Source organism: Panulirus ornatus, chromosome 73 (assembly GCF_036320965.1).
Source record: "Panulirus ornatus isolate Po-2019 chromosome 73, ASM3632096v1, whole genome shotgun sequence".
Classification (NCBI taxonomy): Eukaryota; Metazoa; Arthropoda; class Malacostraca; order Decapoda; family Palinuridae; genus Panulirus; species Panulirus ornatus.
The window spans coordinates 9,729,880-9,743,840 of NC_092296.1; the positions used below are offsets into that span (position 1 = coordinate 9,729,880).

The 13,961-nt window shown below is 40.9% G+C and overlaps 1 protein-coding gene across 32 annotated transcripts in view; it reads left to right on the forward strand.

Annotated features, from left to right (window-relative positions):
* The window catches only part of LOC139748170 (uncharacterized), a 33,706-nt gene extending 19,745 nt beyond the window's left edge, over positions 1-13,961 (forward strand). Inside the window, exons 3-34 of one of the 32 annotated variants that reach the window (XM_071660927.1) lie at positions 2,483-2,639; positions 3,580-3,942; positions 4,084-4,270; positions 4,577-4,923; positions 5,080-5,251; positions 5,377-5,440; positions 5,559-5,716; positions 5,959-6,108; positions 6,259-6,325; positions 6,482-6,653; positions 6,896-7,039; positions 7,188-7,254; positions 7,367-7,653; positions 7,762-7,911; positions 8,062-8,128; positions 8,285-8,456; positions 8,677-8,810; positions 8,961-9,027; positions 9,184-9,477; positions 9,590-9,739; positions 9,890-9,956; positions 10,069-10,240; positions 10,483-10,632; positions 10,783-10,848; positions 11,005-11,176; positions 11,404-12,176; positions 12,331-12,502; positions 12,745-12,888; positions 13,036-13,102; positions 13,259-13,430; positions 13,575-13,745; positions 13,910-13,961. In XM_071660927.1, the coding sequence (XP_071517028.1) occupies positions 13,331-13,430; positions 13,575-13,745; positions 13,910-13,938 (300 nt within the window). In that variant the 5' untranslated portion in view covers positions 2,483-2,639; positions 3,580-3,942; positions 4,084-4,270; ... (25 more) ...; positions 13,036-13,102; positions 13,259-13,330 and the 3' untranslated portion in view covers positions 13,939-13,961. Of the gene's footprint in view, positions 1-2,482; positions 2,640-3,327; positions 3,424-3,579; positions 3,943-4,083; positions 4,271-4,398; positions 4,465-4,576; positions 4,924-5,079; positions 5,252-5,376; positions 5,441-5,558; positions 5,847-5,958; positions 6,109-6,258; positions 6,326-6,481; positions 6,654-6,895; positions 7,040-7,187; positions 7,255-7,366; positions 7,654-7,761; positions 7,912-8,061; positions 8,129-8,284; positions 8,457-8,676; positions 8,811-8,960; positions 9,028-9,183; positions 9,478-9,589; positions 9,740-9,889; positions 10,371-10,482; positions 10,633-10,782; positions 10,849-11,004; positions 11,177-11,403; positions 12,503-12,744; positions 12,889-13,035; positions 13,103-13,258; positions 13,431-13,574; positions 13,746-13,900 lie in introns of those variants that run through there. The other 31 variants (XM_071660895.1, XM_071660897.1, XM_071660915.1 and 28 more) reach the window with 31 other exon arrangements.

A 13,961-nucleotide genomic window follows, 5' to 3' on the forward strand; every position in this document is an offset into this window, starting at 1 on the left:
GATATGTTGTTTTAATTCGAAATACGTAATCAGAATAAAGAAAACCATCTAGACAGATTTTTATAAAAATCTGAAGAATTTGAAAATCTGAGAAAAATGCAAAGGCCTTGGAAATTTCGTGATTTCTTTTTTATGTAGATTTTCTTGATAATTTCAGTATGGATGCTATTAAGAGTGCTAAATAAGAATTTGTGGTCAAAATTTAAAGATTTGTGTAATGTAGTAATTAGCACACGAACATTAATGTAGTTACGTGCTAATAACACGGTTAATATTAGGAAATGTAGTGTATTGATCGAAATACGTAATCAGTATAAAGAATTCCATCTATACATAGATTTTCATTAAGATCTGAAGGATTTGAAAATCTGAGAAAAATGTTGGTATAGCCTTGGAAGTTTCATGTTTTTTTTTGCATGGATTTTCTTGAAAATTTCAGTATACATGGTATTAAGAATGCTGAATAAGAATCTGTGGTCAAGATGTAGAAATCATTCTGATTAGTGGAGTAATTAGCACACGAATATCAATGTAATTAAGTAAAGTGCTAATAAGATGGTTAATATTAGGAAATGTAGTTTTTTGATTCAAAATACGTAATCAGCATAAAGAATACCATCTATACTCATATTGGCATTAAAATCTGAAAAACTGAAAATCTGAGGAAAATATAAGGCTATAGCCTGGGAATTTTCGTGATTTTTTGATAGAACGGATTTCCTTAAAAAATTCAGTATAGATGCTGTGGTCAGAATTTAAATTTTTTTCTATTTAGTGGAGTAATTATAAACGAATATTTATGTAATTTATTTAAGTGCTAATAACACGTTTGATATTAGAAAATGTAGTGTTTTGACTCGAAATACGTAATCAGCATAAAGAAAACCATCTAAACTCAGATTTTCATAAAAATCTGAAGAATATGAAAACCTGAAGAAATTGCAAGGCTAGAGCCTTGGAATTTTAGTGATTGTTTGGAGGGCATAAATTTTTTGGAAGATTTAAGTATAGGTGCTATTACGCCTGCCAAGAATCTGTGGTCAAAATGTGGAAAATATTCTTATTAGTGGAGTAATTAGCACACGAATATCAATGCGATTAGTTAAGGTGCTAATAACACGCTTAGCATTAGGAAATGTAGTGTTCTGATTCGAAATGCGTGATCATCATAAAGAAAACCATCCATGTTCAGATTTTCATTAAAATCTGAAGAAATTGAAAATTTGAGGAAAATGCAAAGCTTTAGCCTTGGAATTTTCGTGATTTTTTTTATGTGGATTTTTTTGAAAACTCAGTATAGATGCTATCAAGCATGTTGAATAAGAATCTGTAGTCAAAATGTAGAAGTTATTCTAATTAGTGGAGTAAATAGCACACGAATATTATTGTAATTTATGTAAATGCTAATAACACGTTTGATATTAGGAAATGTAGTGTTTTGATTGGAAATACGTAATCAGCATAAAGAATGCCCTCTATACAAAGATTTTCATTAAAATTTGAAGAATTTGAAAATCTGAGGAAAATGCATGGCTATAGCCCTGGAATTTTCGTGATTTTTTTTTATATGGATCTTCTTGAAAATTTCAGTATAGATATTATTGTGCTGAATAAGAATCTGTGGTCAAAATGTAGAAATTATTCTAATTAATGGAGTAATTAGCACACGATTATTAATGTAATCACTTAAAGTGCTAACAACACGGTTAATATTAGGAAATGTAGCGTTTTGATTCGAAGTACGTGATCAACATATGGATACCATCTATACTCAGATTATCATTACAATCTGAAGAACTCGAAAATCTGAGGAAAATGCAAGGCTATATATAGCCTTGGAATTTTCGTGATTTTTTTTTTATATGGATCTTCAAGATTTTTTTTATATGGATTTTCTTGAAAATTTCAGTATAGATGCTATTAAGAATGCTGAGACAAACATTGTGCCACACACGATACATGAGACATACATTCTGCCACATATGATACAGCTACAGAAACAATGATCAGAATCGGGAATTCTTCCAAATTTAGAGAAATTGACAAATATGAATGAACTAAACTTGGCATTCTATCATACATTCACAGCTACCGGGTTGGCCTATTCTAGATTGTCACTCCGGGATTAGTGGTCAATAAGTATACGTTAAGTGCAAATAGCAGTATTTACCGATCTTTTAGTCTTTAGGGAATCGATGATATACATATTTTGTGTGTGTGTGTGTGTGTGTGTGTGTGTGTGTGTGTGTGTGTGTGTGTTTGAGCTTTCCCGCATACAACACCAGTGAGAACGTCCGACCATGTTTTCGTGCTTTCAGATTCAAGGTGAACGTGAGAAACAACCGCTTCGTCTCGCACCATTTTTTGACAACTATACAACCTTAGTCCCTTTATATTGATCATTTCATTGCTACACAACCTGTTGAAAAGTATATATGTATTTACATGATGCTGTTTCACGAGTTAGAACGCAATTTTTCAGGTATACAGACTCTGGAAGTCGAGAAAGGCCCAGGTATGCTCATGGGCCAAACTGCATTCCTGAAACGTGTACTTCGTTTACGTGCAGACGACAACTTGGTCCCCATCCAATGCCAACGTACATTCCTCACGCAACAGTATCATACTCTCAGGTTTCAGTTAGTATTGATGCTCAGCTTAAGTTTTATCTTTTATGTGCGTGCTCAGTGTGACATTTTTGCCTCTTGCCCATGCGCGGTCTGAAGTGGCGCATACACACATCACTGTTTACTTTGATTTGCTTAGAATTAGTGGCGCGAAATAGCTCAGTGAGTGTAAAAGTGGCTTCCTTCAGTGTTCATGATTTAACAGCCAATATCCTTGAAGATCGGTGTGGGCTAATGGTCAATATCCTTGAAGATCGGTGTGGGGAATATCTCTCCTCGTAATGGTGCAGTTCAGTACCTGAACTTTAAGTGTCGATGAATACATCATAGAATTCCTTATGACAAAATGATAAAGAAACATTTAGTTGTATGGACGATGCCCTCCCTGCCATACCTCAGGATCTGTGGCAATACTCAGTGACCGTATTCTCCTTGTAATAATCTCTCTTATGCTCAGCCAAGTATGGGCAAAACGTCACCCAAGAATCTTAGATATTGTTGAAGAGATATTAGTTGTATGATTATTTAATTGTATCACTTGACAGGTACGAGAACGCTATGAGTGGGTGACTCAGGGTTAGATATATATATGTACATATATAATAACGGCTCTGAGATACAAAGTTTTTCATAAAAACTGAAAATTTCTATGAAAGATGACGACAGATTTATAGGATAATCATTTGTACCCGTTGTTCAGACGAAGTGCCGGCCATCATGACCAACAGTATGATACATTTCAAGACTATATTGATAAGAGACGCATCATGACAATATCGTTGCATTACCCCTAAAGGTGAGTTGTGGCGAATAAACGTTACATTCTTCCATGTGATAACTTGCTTCACTGGAACATTTGTAACAAAGTCGCAATCAAAGAAGTTAACAGAAAGAGAATAACCTATGAAAAGTCCACTCATTCCTCTTGAGCTTAAAGATATTGTATTTATAGGTGGAAATGCAGTCACTGAAGTAGAAGGACTGGAAGCGGCAGCAACGCGAGTCGTCGGGGAACGGACAAACATGTTCCTCACCCTCTAAGACATCATCTACATCCTTAACCTCGCCTTGGCTGCCAGCGTCGCCGCTAAGAACCATGCAATGCTGGAGGTGCTCAGAGGTACAAAGCTTTTCAAAAAAACTGAAAACTTCTATGAATATATGACGACAGATTTATAGGATAATCATTTGTAGCCGTTGTTCAGACGAAGAGCCGGCGATTATGACCAACAATATTATACATTTCACGACTGTATTGACCTCAGAAGATTGACAAGAGACGCATCATGACGATATCGTTGGATTATCCCTAAAGGTGAGTTGTGGCGTATAAACGTTACATTCTTCCATGTAATAATTTGCTTCACTGGAACATTTGTAGCAAAGTCGTAATCAAAGAAGTTAACAGAAAGGGAATAACCTATGAAAAGTCCACTCATTCCTCTTGTGCTTAAAGGTATTGTATTTATGTGTGGAGATGGAGTCACTGAAGGAGAAGGACAGGAAGCGGCAGCAGCAGGAGTCGTCGGGGCAATGGACCAACATGTTCCTCACACTCTAGGACCTCCAGGGTATCTTCTACATCCTTGTCTGGGCCGCCAGCGTCGCCGCTAAGAACCAGGCACGGCTCGAGGCGCTCAGAGGTGCAAAGATTTTCATAAAACCTGAGAATTCCTATGAATATATGACAACAGATTTATAGGATAATCATTTGTAGGCGTTGTTCAGACGAAGTGACGGACATCATGACCGACAGTATCATACATTTCAGGACTGTATTGACTTTAAAAGATTGACAAGAGACGCATCATGACGATATCGTTGGATTACCCGTAACGTTAGTTGTGGCAAATGAAGGTTACATTTTCCCATGTAATAATTTGCTTCACTGGAACATTTGTAGCAAAGTCCACTCATTCCTCTTGAGCTTAAAGGTAATGTATTTATAGGTAGAGATGGAATCGCTGAAGGAGAAGGAATGGAAACGGTAGGAACATGAGTTGTCGGACCAACATGTTCCTCACCCTCCAGGATCTCCAGGGCATCTTTTGTATCCTCGTCTGCGTCGCCGTTTAGAACCAAGCACTGCTGGAGATGCTCAGAGATACAAAGCTTTTCATAAAAACTGAAAATTTCTATGAATATATGACAGATTTATAAGATAATCATTTGTAGCTGTTGTTCAGACGAAGTGCCGGCCATCATGACCAACAATATCACACATTTCAGGAATGTATTGACCTCAAAAGATTGACAACAGACGCATCATGACGATATCATTGGATTATCCCTAAAGGTGAGTTGTGGCAAATGAACGTTACATTCTTCCATGTACTACTTTCCTTCACTGGAACCTTTGTAGCAAAGTCGTAATTAAAGAAGTTAACATAAAGGGAATAACCTATGAAAAGTCCACTCATCCCTCTTGAGCTTAAAGGTATTGTATCTATAGGTGGATTTGGAGTCACTGAGGTAGAAGGACTGGAAGCGGCAGCAACATGAGTCGTCGGGGTAGCGGACCAACATGTTTCTCGCCCTCCAGGACCTCCAGTGTATCTTCTACATCCTCGTCTGGGCCGCCAGCGTCGCCAATAAGAACCAGGCACTGCTGGAGGTGCTCAGAGGTACAAAGCTTATCATAAATTCTGAAAATTTCTATGAATATATGACAGATTTATAGGATAATCATTTGTAGCCGTTGTTCAGACGAAGTGCCGGCCATCATGACCAACAGTGTCATACATTTCAGGACTGTATTGACCTAAAAACATTGACAAGAGACGCATCATGATATCGTTGGATTACCCATAAAGGTGAGTTGTGGCAAATGAAGGTTACATTTTTCCATGTAATAATTTGCTTCACTGGAACATTTGTAGCAAAGTCCACTCATTCCTCTTGAGCTTAAAGGTAATGTATTTATGTGTGGAGATGGAGTTACTGAAGGAGATGGAATGGAAGCGGCAGCAGCAGGAGTTGTCGGACCAACATGTTCCTAACCCTCCAGGACCTCCAGTATATCTTTTACATCCTCGTCTGGGCCGTCTGCGTCGCCGCTACGAGCCAGGCACTGCTGGAGGTGCTCAGAGGTACAATGTTTTCCATAAAAACTGAAAATTGATATGAATATATGCCGACAGATTTATAGGATAATCATTTTAGCCGTTGTTCAGACGAAGTGCCGGCCATCATGACAATGTCGTTGGATTATCCTTAAAGGTGAGTTGTGGCAAATGAAGGTTACATTTTTCCATGTAATAATTTGCTTCCCTGGAAAATTTGTAGCAAAGTCCACTCATTCCTCTTGAGCTTAAAGGTAATGTATTTATAGGTGGAGATGGAGTCACTGAAGGAAAAGGACTGGAAGCGGCAGCAACGTGAGTCGTCGGGGCAGCGGACCAACATGTTCCTCACCCTCCAGGACCTCCATTGTATCTTCTACATCCTCGCTTTGGCCGCCAGCGTCGCCGCTAAGAAACAGGTACTGCTGGAGGTGCTCAGAGATACAAAGCTTTTCATAAAAACTGAAAATTTCTACGAATATATGACGACAGATTTATAGGATAATCGATTGTAGCCGTTGTTCAGACGAAGAGCCGGCTATTATGACCAACAGTATTATACATTTCAGGACTGTATTGACCTCAGAAGATTGACAAGAGACGTATCATGACGATATCGTTGGATTATCCCTAAAGGTGAGTTGTAGCAAATGAACGTTACATTCTTCCATGTAATAATTTGTTTCACTGGAACATTTGTAGCAAAGTCGTGATCAAAGAAGTTAAGAGAAATGGAATAGCCTATGAGAAGTCCACTCATTCCTCTTGAGCTTAAAGGTATTGTATTTATAGATGAATTTGGAGGCACTGAAGGAGAAGGACTGGAAGATTCAGCAGCAGAAGCCGTCGGGGCAACGGACCAACATGGTCCTCAACCTCCAGGACATCCAGAGTATCTTCTATATCCTCGTCTGGGCCGCCTGCGTCGCCGGTAACAACCAGGCACTGCTGGAGGTGCTCAGAGGTACAAAGCTTTTCATAAAAACTGAATAAGTCTATGAATATATGACGACAGATTTATAGGATAATCATTTTAGCCGTTGCTCAGACGATGTGCCGGCCATCATAACAATGTCGTTGGATTATTCCTAAAGGTGAGTTGTGGCAAATGAAGGTTACATTTTTCGATGTAATACTTTCCTTCACTGGAACATTTGTAGCAAAGTCCACTCATTCCTCCTGAGCTTAAAGGTAATGTATTCATAGGTGGAGATGGAGTCACTGAAGGAGAAGGACTCTAAGCGGCAGCAACATGAGTCGTCGGGGTAGCGGACCAACCTGTTCCTCACCCTCTAGAACATCTACATCCTTGTCCTCGCCTGGGCCGCCAGCGTCGCCATTAAGAACCAGGTACTGCTGGAGGTGCTCAGAGGTACAAAGCTTTTCATAAAAACAAAATTTCTATGAATACATGACGACAGATCTATAGGATAATCATTTGTAGCCATTGTTCAGAGGAAATGCTGGCCATCATGACCAACAATATCATACATTTCAGGACTGTATTGACCTCAGTAGATTGACAAGAGACGCATCATGACGATATCGTTAGATTATCCCTAAAGGTGAGTTGTGGCAAATGAACGTTACATTCTTCCATGTAATAATTAGTTTCACTGGAACATTTGTAGCAAAGTCCACTCATTCGTCTTGAGCTTAAAGGTATTGTATTTATAGGTGGATTTGGAGTCACTGAAGGAGAAGGACTAGAGCGGCAGCAACAGGAGTTGTCGTGGCAACGGACCAACATGTTCCTCACCCTCCAGGACCTCCATTGAATCTTCTACATCCTTCTCTGGGCCACCAAAGTCGCCCCTAGGAACCAAGCGCTGCTGGTACAAGGTTTTCATCAAAACTGAAAATTTCTATGAATATATGCCGACAGATTTATAGGATAATCATTTTAGCCGTTGTTCAGACGAAGTGCTGGCCATCATGACAATGTCGTTGGGTTATCCCTAAAGGTGAGTTGTGGCAAATGGTTACATTTTTCCATGTAATAATTGCTTCCCTTGAACATTTGTAGCAAAGTCCACTCATTCCTCTTGAGCTTAAAGGTAATATATTTAAAGGTGGAGATGGAGTCACTGAGGGAGAAGGACTGGAAGCGGCAGCAACGCGAGTTGTCGGGGCTTCGGACCAAGATGTTCCTCACCCTCCAGGACCTCCAGTGTATCTTCTACATCCTCGCGTGGGCCGCCAGCGTCACCGCGAAGAACCAGGTACTGCTGGGGGTGCTCAGAGATACAAAGTTTTTCATAAAAACTGAAAATTTGTATGAATATATGACGACAGATTTATAGGATAATCGATTGTAGCCGTTGTTCAGACGAAGAGCCGGCCATTATGACCAACAGTATTATACATTTCAGGACTGTATTGACCTCAGAAGATTGACAAGAGACGCATCATGACGATATCGTTGGATTACCCTTAAAGGTGAGTTGTGACAAATGAACGTTACATTCTTCCATGTAATAATTTGTTTCACTGGAACATTTGTAGCAAAGTCGTAATCAAAAAAGTTAACGGAAAGGAAATAACCTATGAAAGGTCCACTCATTCCTCTTCAGCTTAAAGGTATTGTATTTATAGGTGGATTTGGAGTCACTGAAGGAAAAGGACTGGAAGAGGCAGCAGCAGGAGTCGTAGGGGCAATGGACCAACATGTTCCTCACCCTCCAGGACCTCCAGTGAATCTTCTGCATCCTTCTCTGGGCCGCCAAAGTCGCCGCTAGGAACCAGGCGCTGCTGGAGTTGCTCAGAGGTACAAGGTTTTTCATAAAAACTGAAAATTTCTAAGAATATATGGTGACAGATTTATAGGTTAATCATTTTAGCCGTTGTTCAGACGAAGTACCGGCCATCATGACAATATCGTTGGATTATCCCTAAAGATGAGTTGTGGCAAATGAAGGTTACATTTTTCCATGTGATAATTTGCTTCACTGTAACATTTGTAGCAAAGGCCACTTATTCCTCCTGAGCTTAAAGGTAATAGAAGGACTGGAAGCGGCAGCAACGTGAGTCGTTGGGGCAGCGGACAAACATGTTCCTCACCCTCTAGGACATCTACATCCTTATCCTCGCCTGGGCCGCCAGCGTCGCCGCGAAGAACCAGGTACTACTGGAGGTGCTCGGAAATACAAAGTTTTTCATAAAAACTGAAAATTTCTATGAATATATGACGACAGAGTTATAGGATAATCATTTGTAGCCGTTGTTCAGACGAAGTGCCAGCCATCATGACCAACAATATCATACATTTCAGGACTGTATTGACCTCAGAAGATTGACAAGAGACGTATTATGACGATATCGTTGGATTATCCCTAAACGTGAGTTGTGGCAAATGAAAGTTACATTCTTCCATGTAATGATTTGTTTCACTGGAACATTTGTAGCAAAGTCGTAATCAAAGAAGTTAGCAGAAAGGGAATAACCTATGAAAAGTCCACTCATTCCTCTTCAACTTAAAGGTATTGTATTTATAGGTGGATTTGGGGTCACTGAAGGAGAAGGAATGGAAGCGGCAGCAGCAGGAGTCGTCGGACCAACATGTTTCTAACCCTCCAGGACCTCCAGTATGTCTTTTACATCCTCGTCTGGGCCGTCTGCGTCACCGCTACGAACCAGGCACTGCTGGAGGTGCTCAGAGGTACAAGGTTTTTCATAAAAACTGAAAATTAATATGAATATATGCCGACAGATTTATAGGATAATCATTTCAGCCGTTGTTCAGACGAAGTGCCGGCCATCATGACAATGTCGTTGGATTATCCCTAAAGGTGAGTTGTGGCAAATGAAGGTTACATTTTTCCATGTAATAATTTGCTTCCCTGGAACATTTGTAGCAAAGTTCACTCATTCCTCTTGAGCTTAAAGGTAATGCATCTATAGGTGGAGATGGAGTCACTGAAGGAGAAGGACTGGAAGCGGCAGCAACGTGAGTCGTCGGGGCAGCGGACCAACATGTTCCTCACCCTCCAGGACCTCCAATGTATCTTCTACATCCTCGCTTGGGCCGCCAGCGTCGCCGCTAAGAAACAGGTACTGCTGGAGGTGCTCAGAGATACAAAGCTTTTCATAAAAACTGAAAATTTCTATGAATATATGACGACAGATTTATAGGATAATCGATTGTAGCCGTTGTTCAGACGAAGTGCCGGCCATCATGACCAACAATATCATACATTTCAGGACTGTATTGACCTCAGAAGATTGACAAGAGACGTATCATGACGATATCGTTGGATTATCCCTAAACGTGAGTTGTGGCAAATGAAAGTTACATTCTTCCATGTAATGATTTCTTTCACTGGAACATTTGTAGCAAAGTCCACTCATTCGTCTTGAGCTTAAAGGTATTGTATTTATAGGTGGATTTGGAGTCACTGAAGGAGATGGACTGGAGGTGGCAGCAACAGGAGTCGTCATGGCAACGGACCAACATGTTCCTCACCCTCCAGGACCTCCAGTGAATCTTCTACATCCTTCTCTGGGCCGCCAAAGTCGCCGCCAAGAACCAGGCGCTGCTGGAGGTGCTCAGAGGTACAAGGTTTTTCATAAAAACTGAAAATTAATATGAATATATGCCGACAGATTTAAAGGATAATCATTTTAGCCGTTGTTCAGACGAAGTGCCGGCCATCATGACAATGTCGATGTATTACCCCTAAAGGTGAGTTGTGGCAAATGAAGGTTACATTTTTCCATGTAATAATTTGCTTCCCTTGAACATTTGTAGCAAAGTCCACTCATTCCTCTTGAGCATAAAGGTAATGTATTTATAGGTGGAGATGGAGTCACTGAGGGAGAAGAACTGGAAGCGGCAGCAACGTGAGTCGTCGGGGCGGCGGACCAACATGTTCCTCACCCTCCAGGACCTCCAGTGTATTTTCTACATCCTCCCGTGGGCCGCCAGCGTTGCCGCTAACAACTAGGTACTGCTGGAGGTGCTCAGTGATACAAAGTTTTTCATAAAAACTGAAAATTTCTATGAATATATGACGACAAATTTATAGGATTATCGATTGTAGCCGTTGTTCAGACGAAGAGCCGGCTATTATGACCAACAGTATTATACATTTCAGGACTGTATTGACCTCAGAAGATTGACAAGAGACGCATCAGGACGATATCGTTGGATTGCCCTAAAGGTGAGTTGTGGCAAATGAACGTTACATTCTTCTATGTAATAATTTGTTTCACTGGAACATTTGTAGCAAAGTCGTAATCAAAAAAGTTAACAGAAAGGGAATAACCTATGAAAAGTCCACTCATTCTTCTTGAGCTTAAAGGTAATGTATTTATAGGTGGAGATGGAGTCACTGAAGGAGAAGGAATGGAAGCGGTAGGAACATGAGTCGTCGGGGCAGCGGACCAACATGTTCCTCTCCCTCCAGGATCTCCAGGGTATCTTTTGTATCCTCGTCTGGGCCGCCTGCGTCGCCGTTTAGAACCAAGCACTGCTGGAGATGCTCAGAGGTACAAAGCTTTTCATAAATCTGAAAATTTCTATGAATATATGACGTCAGATTTATAGGATAATCATTTGTAGCCCTTGTTCAGAGGAAGTGCCGGCCATCATAACAATGTCGATGGATTATCCCTAAAGGTGAGCTGTGGCAAATGAAGGTTACATTTTTCCATGTAATAATTTGCTTCACTGGAACATTTGTAGCAAAGTCCACTCACTCCTCTTGACCTGATAGGTGGATTTGGAGTCACTGAAGGAGAAGGAATGGAAGCAGCAGCAGGAGGAGTCATCGGGGCAGCGGACCAACATGTTCCTCACCCTCCAGGACCTCTAGTGTATCTTTTACATCCTCGTCTGGGCCGTCTGCGTCGCCGCTACGAACCAGGCATTGCTAGAGGTGCTCAGAGGTACAAAGCTTTTCATAAAAACTGAAAATTTCTATGAATATATGACAGATTTATAGGATAATCATTTGTAGCCGTTGTTCAGACGAAGTGCCAGCCATCATGACAATATCGATGGCTTACCCCTAAATATGAGTTGTGGCAAATGAAGGTTTCATATTTCCATGTAATAATTTGGTTCACTGGAAGTGTACTTGTAGTAGAAGACACTCATTCCTCCTGAGCTTAGAGGTAATGTATTTGTGTTGAGAAGGAGTCACTGAAGGAGAAGGAATGGAAGCGGCAGCAACATGAGTCGTCGGGGCAGCGGAAAAACATGTTCCTCACCCTCTAGGACATCATCTGCAACCTCATCCTCCCCTGGGCCGACAGCGTCGCCGGTAAAAACCAGGCACTGCTCGAGGTGCACTGAGGTACAAAGCTTTTCATAAAAACTGAAAATTTCTGTGAATATATGACAGATTTATATGATAATCATTTGTAGTCGTTGTTCAAACGAAGTGCCAGCCATCATGACCAACAATATCAAACATTTCGGGACTATATTGACCTCAGAAGATTGACAAGAGACGCATCATGACGATATCGTTGAATTATCCCTAAGGTGAGTTGTAGCAAATGAAAGTTACATTCTTCCATGTAATAATTTGCTTCACTGGAACATTTGTAGCAAAGTCGTAATCAAAGAAGTTAACATAAAGGGAATAACCTATGAAAGGTCCACTCATTCCTTTTGCTTAAAGGTATTGTATTTATAGATGGATTTGGAGTCACTGAGGGAGAAGGAATGGAAGCGGCAGCAACAGGAGTCGTCGTGACAACGGACCAACATGTTCCTCACCCTCCAGGACCTCCAGTGAATCTTCTACATCCTTCTCTGGGCCGCCAAAGTCGCCGCTAGGAACCAGGCGCTGCTGGAGGTGCTCAGAGGTACAAAGCTTTTCATAAAAACTGAATAATTCTATGAATATATGCCGACAGGTTTATAGGATAATCATTTTAGCCGTTGTTCAGGCGATGTTCCGGCCATCATGACAATGTCGTTGGATTATCCCTAAAGGTGAGTTGTGGCAAATGAAAGTTAAATTTTTCCATGAAATACTTTCCTTCACTGGAACATTTGTAGCAAAGTCCACTCATTCCTCTTGAGCTTAAAGGTAATGTATTTATAGGTGGAGATGGAGTCACTGAAGGAGAAGTACTGGAAGCGGCAGCAACGTGAGTCGTTAGGGCAGCGGACAAACATGTTCCTCACCCTCTAGGACATCTACATCCTTATCCTCGCCTGGGCTGCCAGCATCGCCGCTAAGAAGCAGGTACTGCTGGAGGTGCTCAGAGATACAAAGTTTTTCATAAAAACTGAAAATTTTTATGAATATACGACAGATTTATAGGATAATCAATTGTAGCTGTTGTTCAGACGAAGTGCCAGCCATCATGACCAACAATATCTTACATTTCAGGGCTGTATTAACCTCAGAGGATTGACAAGAGACGTATCATGACGATATCGTTGGATTATCTCTAAAGGTGAGTTGTGGCAAATGAACGTTACATTCTTCCATGTAATGATTTGTTTCACTGGAACATTTGTAGCAAAGTCGTAATCAAAGAAGTTAACAGAAAGGGAATTACCTATGAAAAGTCCACTCATTCCTCTTGAGCTTAAAGGTATTGTATTTATAGGTGGATTTGGAGTCACTGAAGGAGAAGGACTGGAAGCGGCAGCAGCAGGAGTCGTCGGGGCAACGGACCAACATGTTCCTAACCCTCCAGGACCTCCAGTGTATCTTTTACATCCTCGTCTGGGCCGCCTGCGTCGCCGATACGAACCAGGCATTGCTGGAGGTGCTCCGAGGTACAAAGCTTTTCATAAAAACTGAAAATTTCTATGAATATATGACAGATTTATAGGATAATCATTTGTAGCTGTTGTTCAGACGAAATATTTGTAGCAAAGTCCACTCATTCCTCTTGAGCTTAAATGTATTGTACTTATAAGTGGAAATGGAGTCACTGAAGGAGAAGGACTGGAAGCGGCAGCAGCAGGAGTCGTCGGGGCAACGGACCAACATGTTCCTAACCCTCCAGGACCTCCAGTGTATCTTTTACATCCTCGTCTGGGCCGCCTGCGTCGCCGATACGAACCAGGCATTGCTGGAGGTGCTCCGAGGTACAAAGCTTTTCATAAAAACTGAAAATTTCTATGAATATATGACAGATTTATAGGATAATCATTTGTAGCTGTTGTTCAGACGAAATATTTGTAGCAAAGTCCACTCATTCCTCTTGAGCTTAAATGTATTGTACTTATAAATGGAAATGGAGTCACTGAAGGAGAAGGACTGGAAGTGGCAGTAACATGAGTCGTCGGGGCAGCGAACCAATA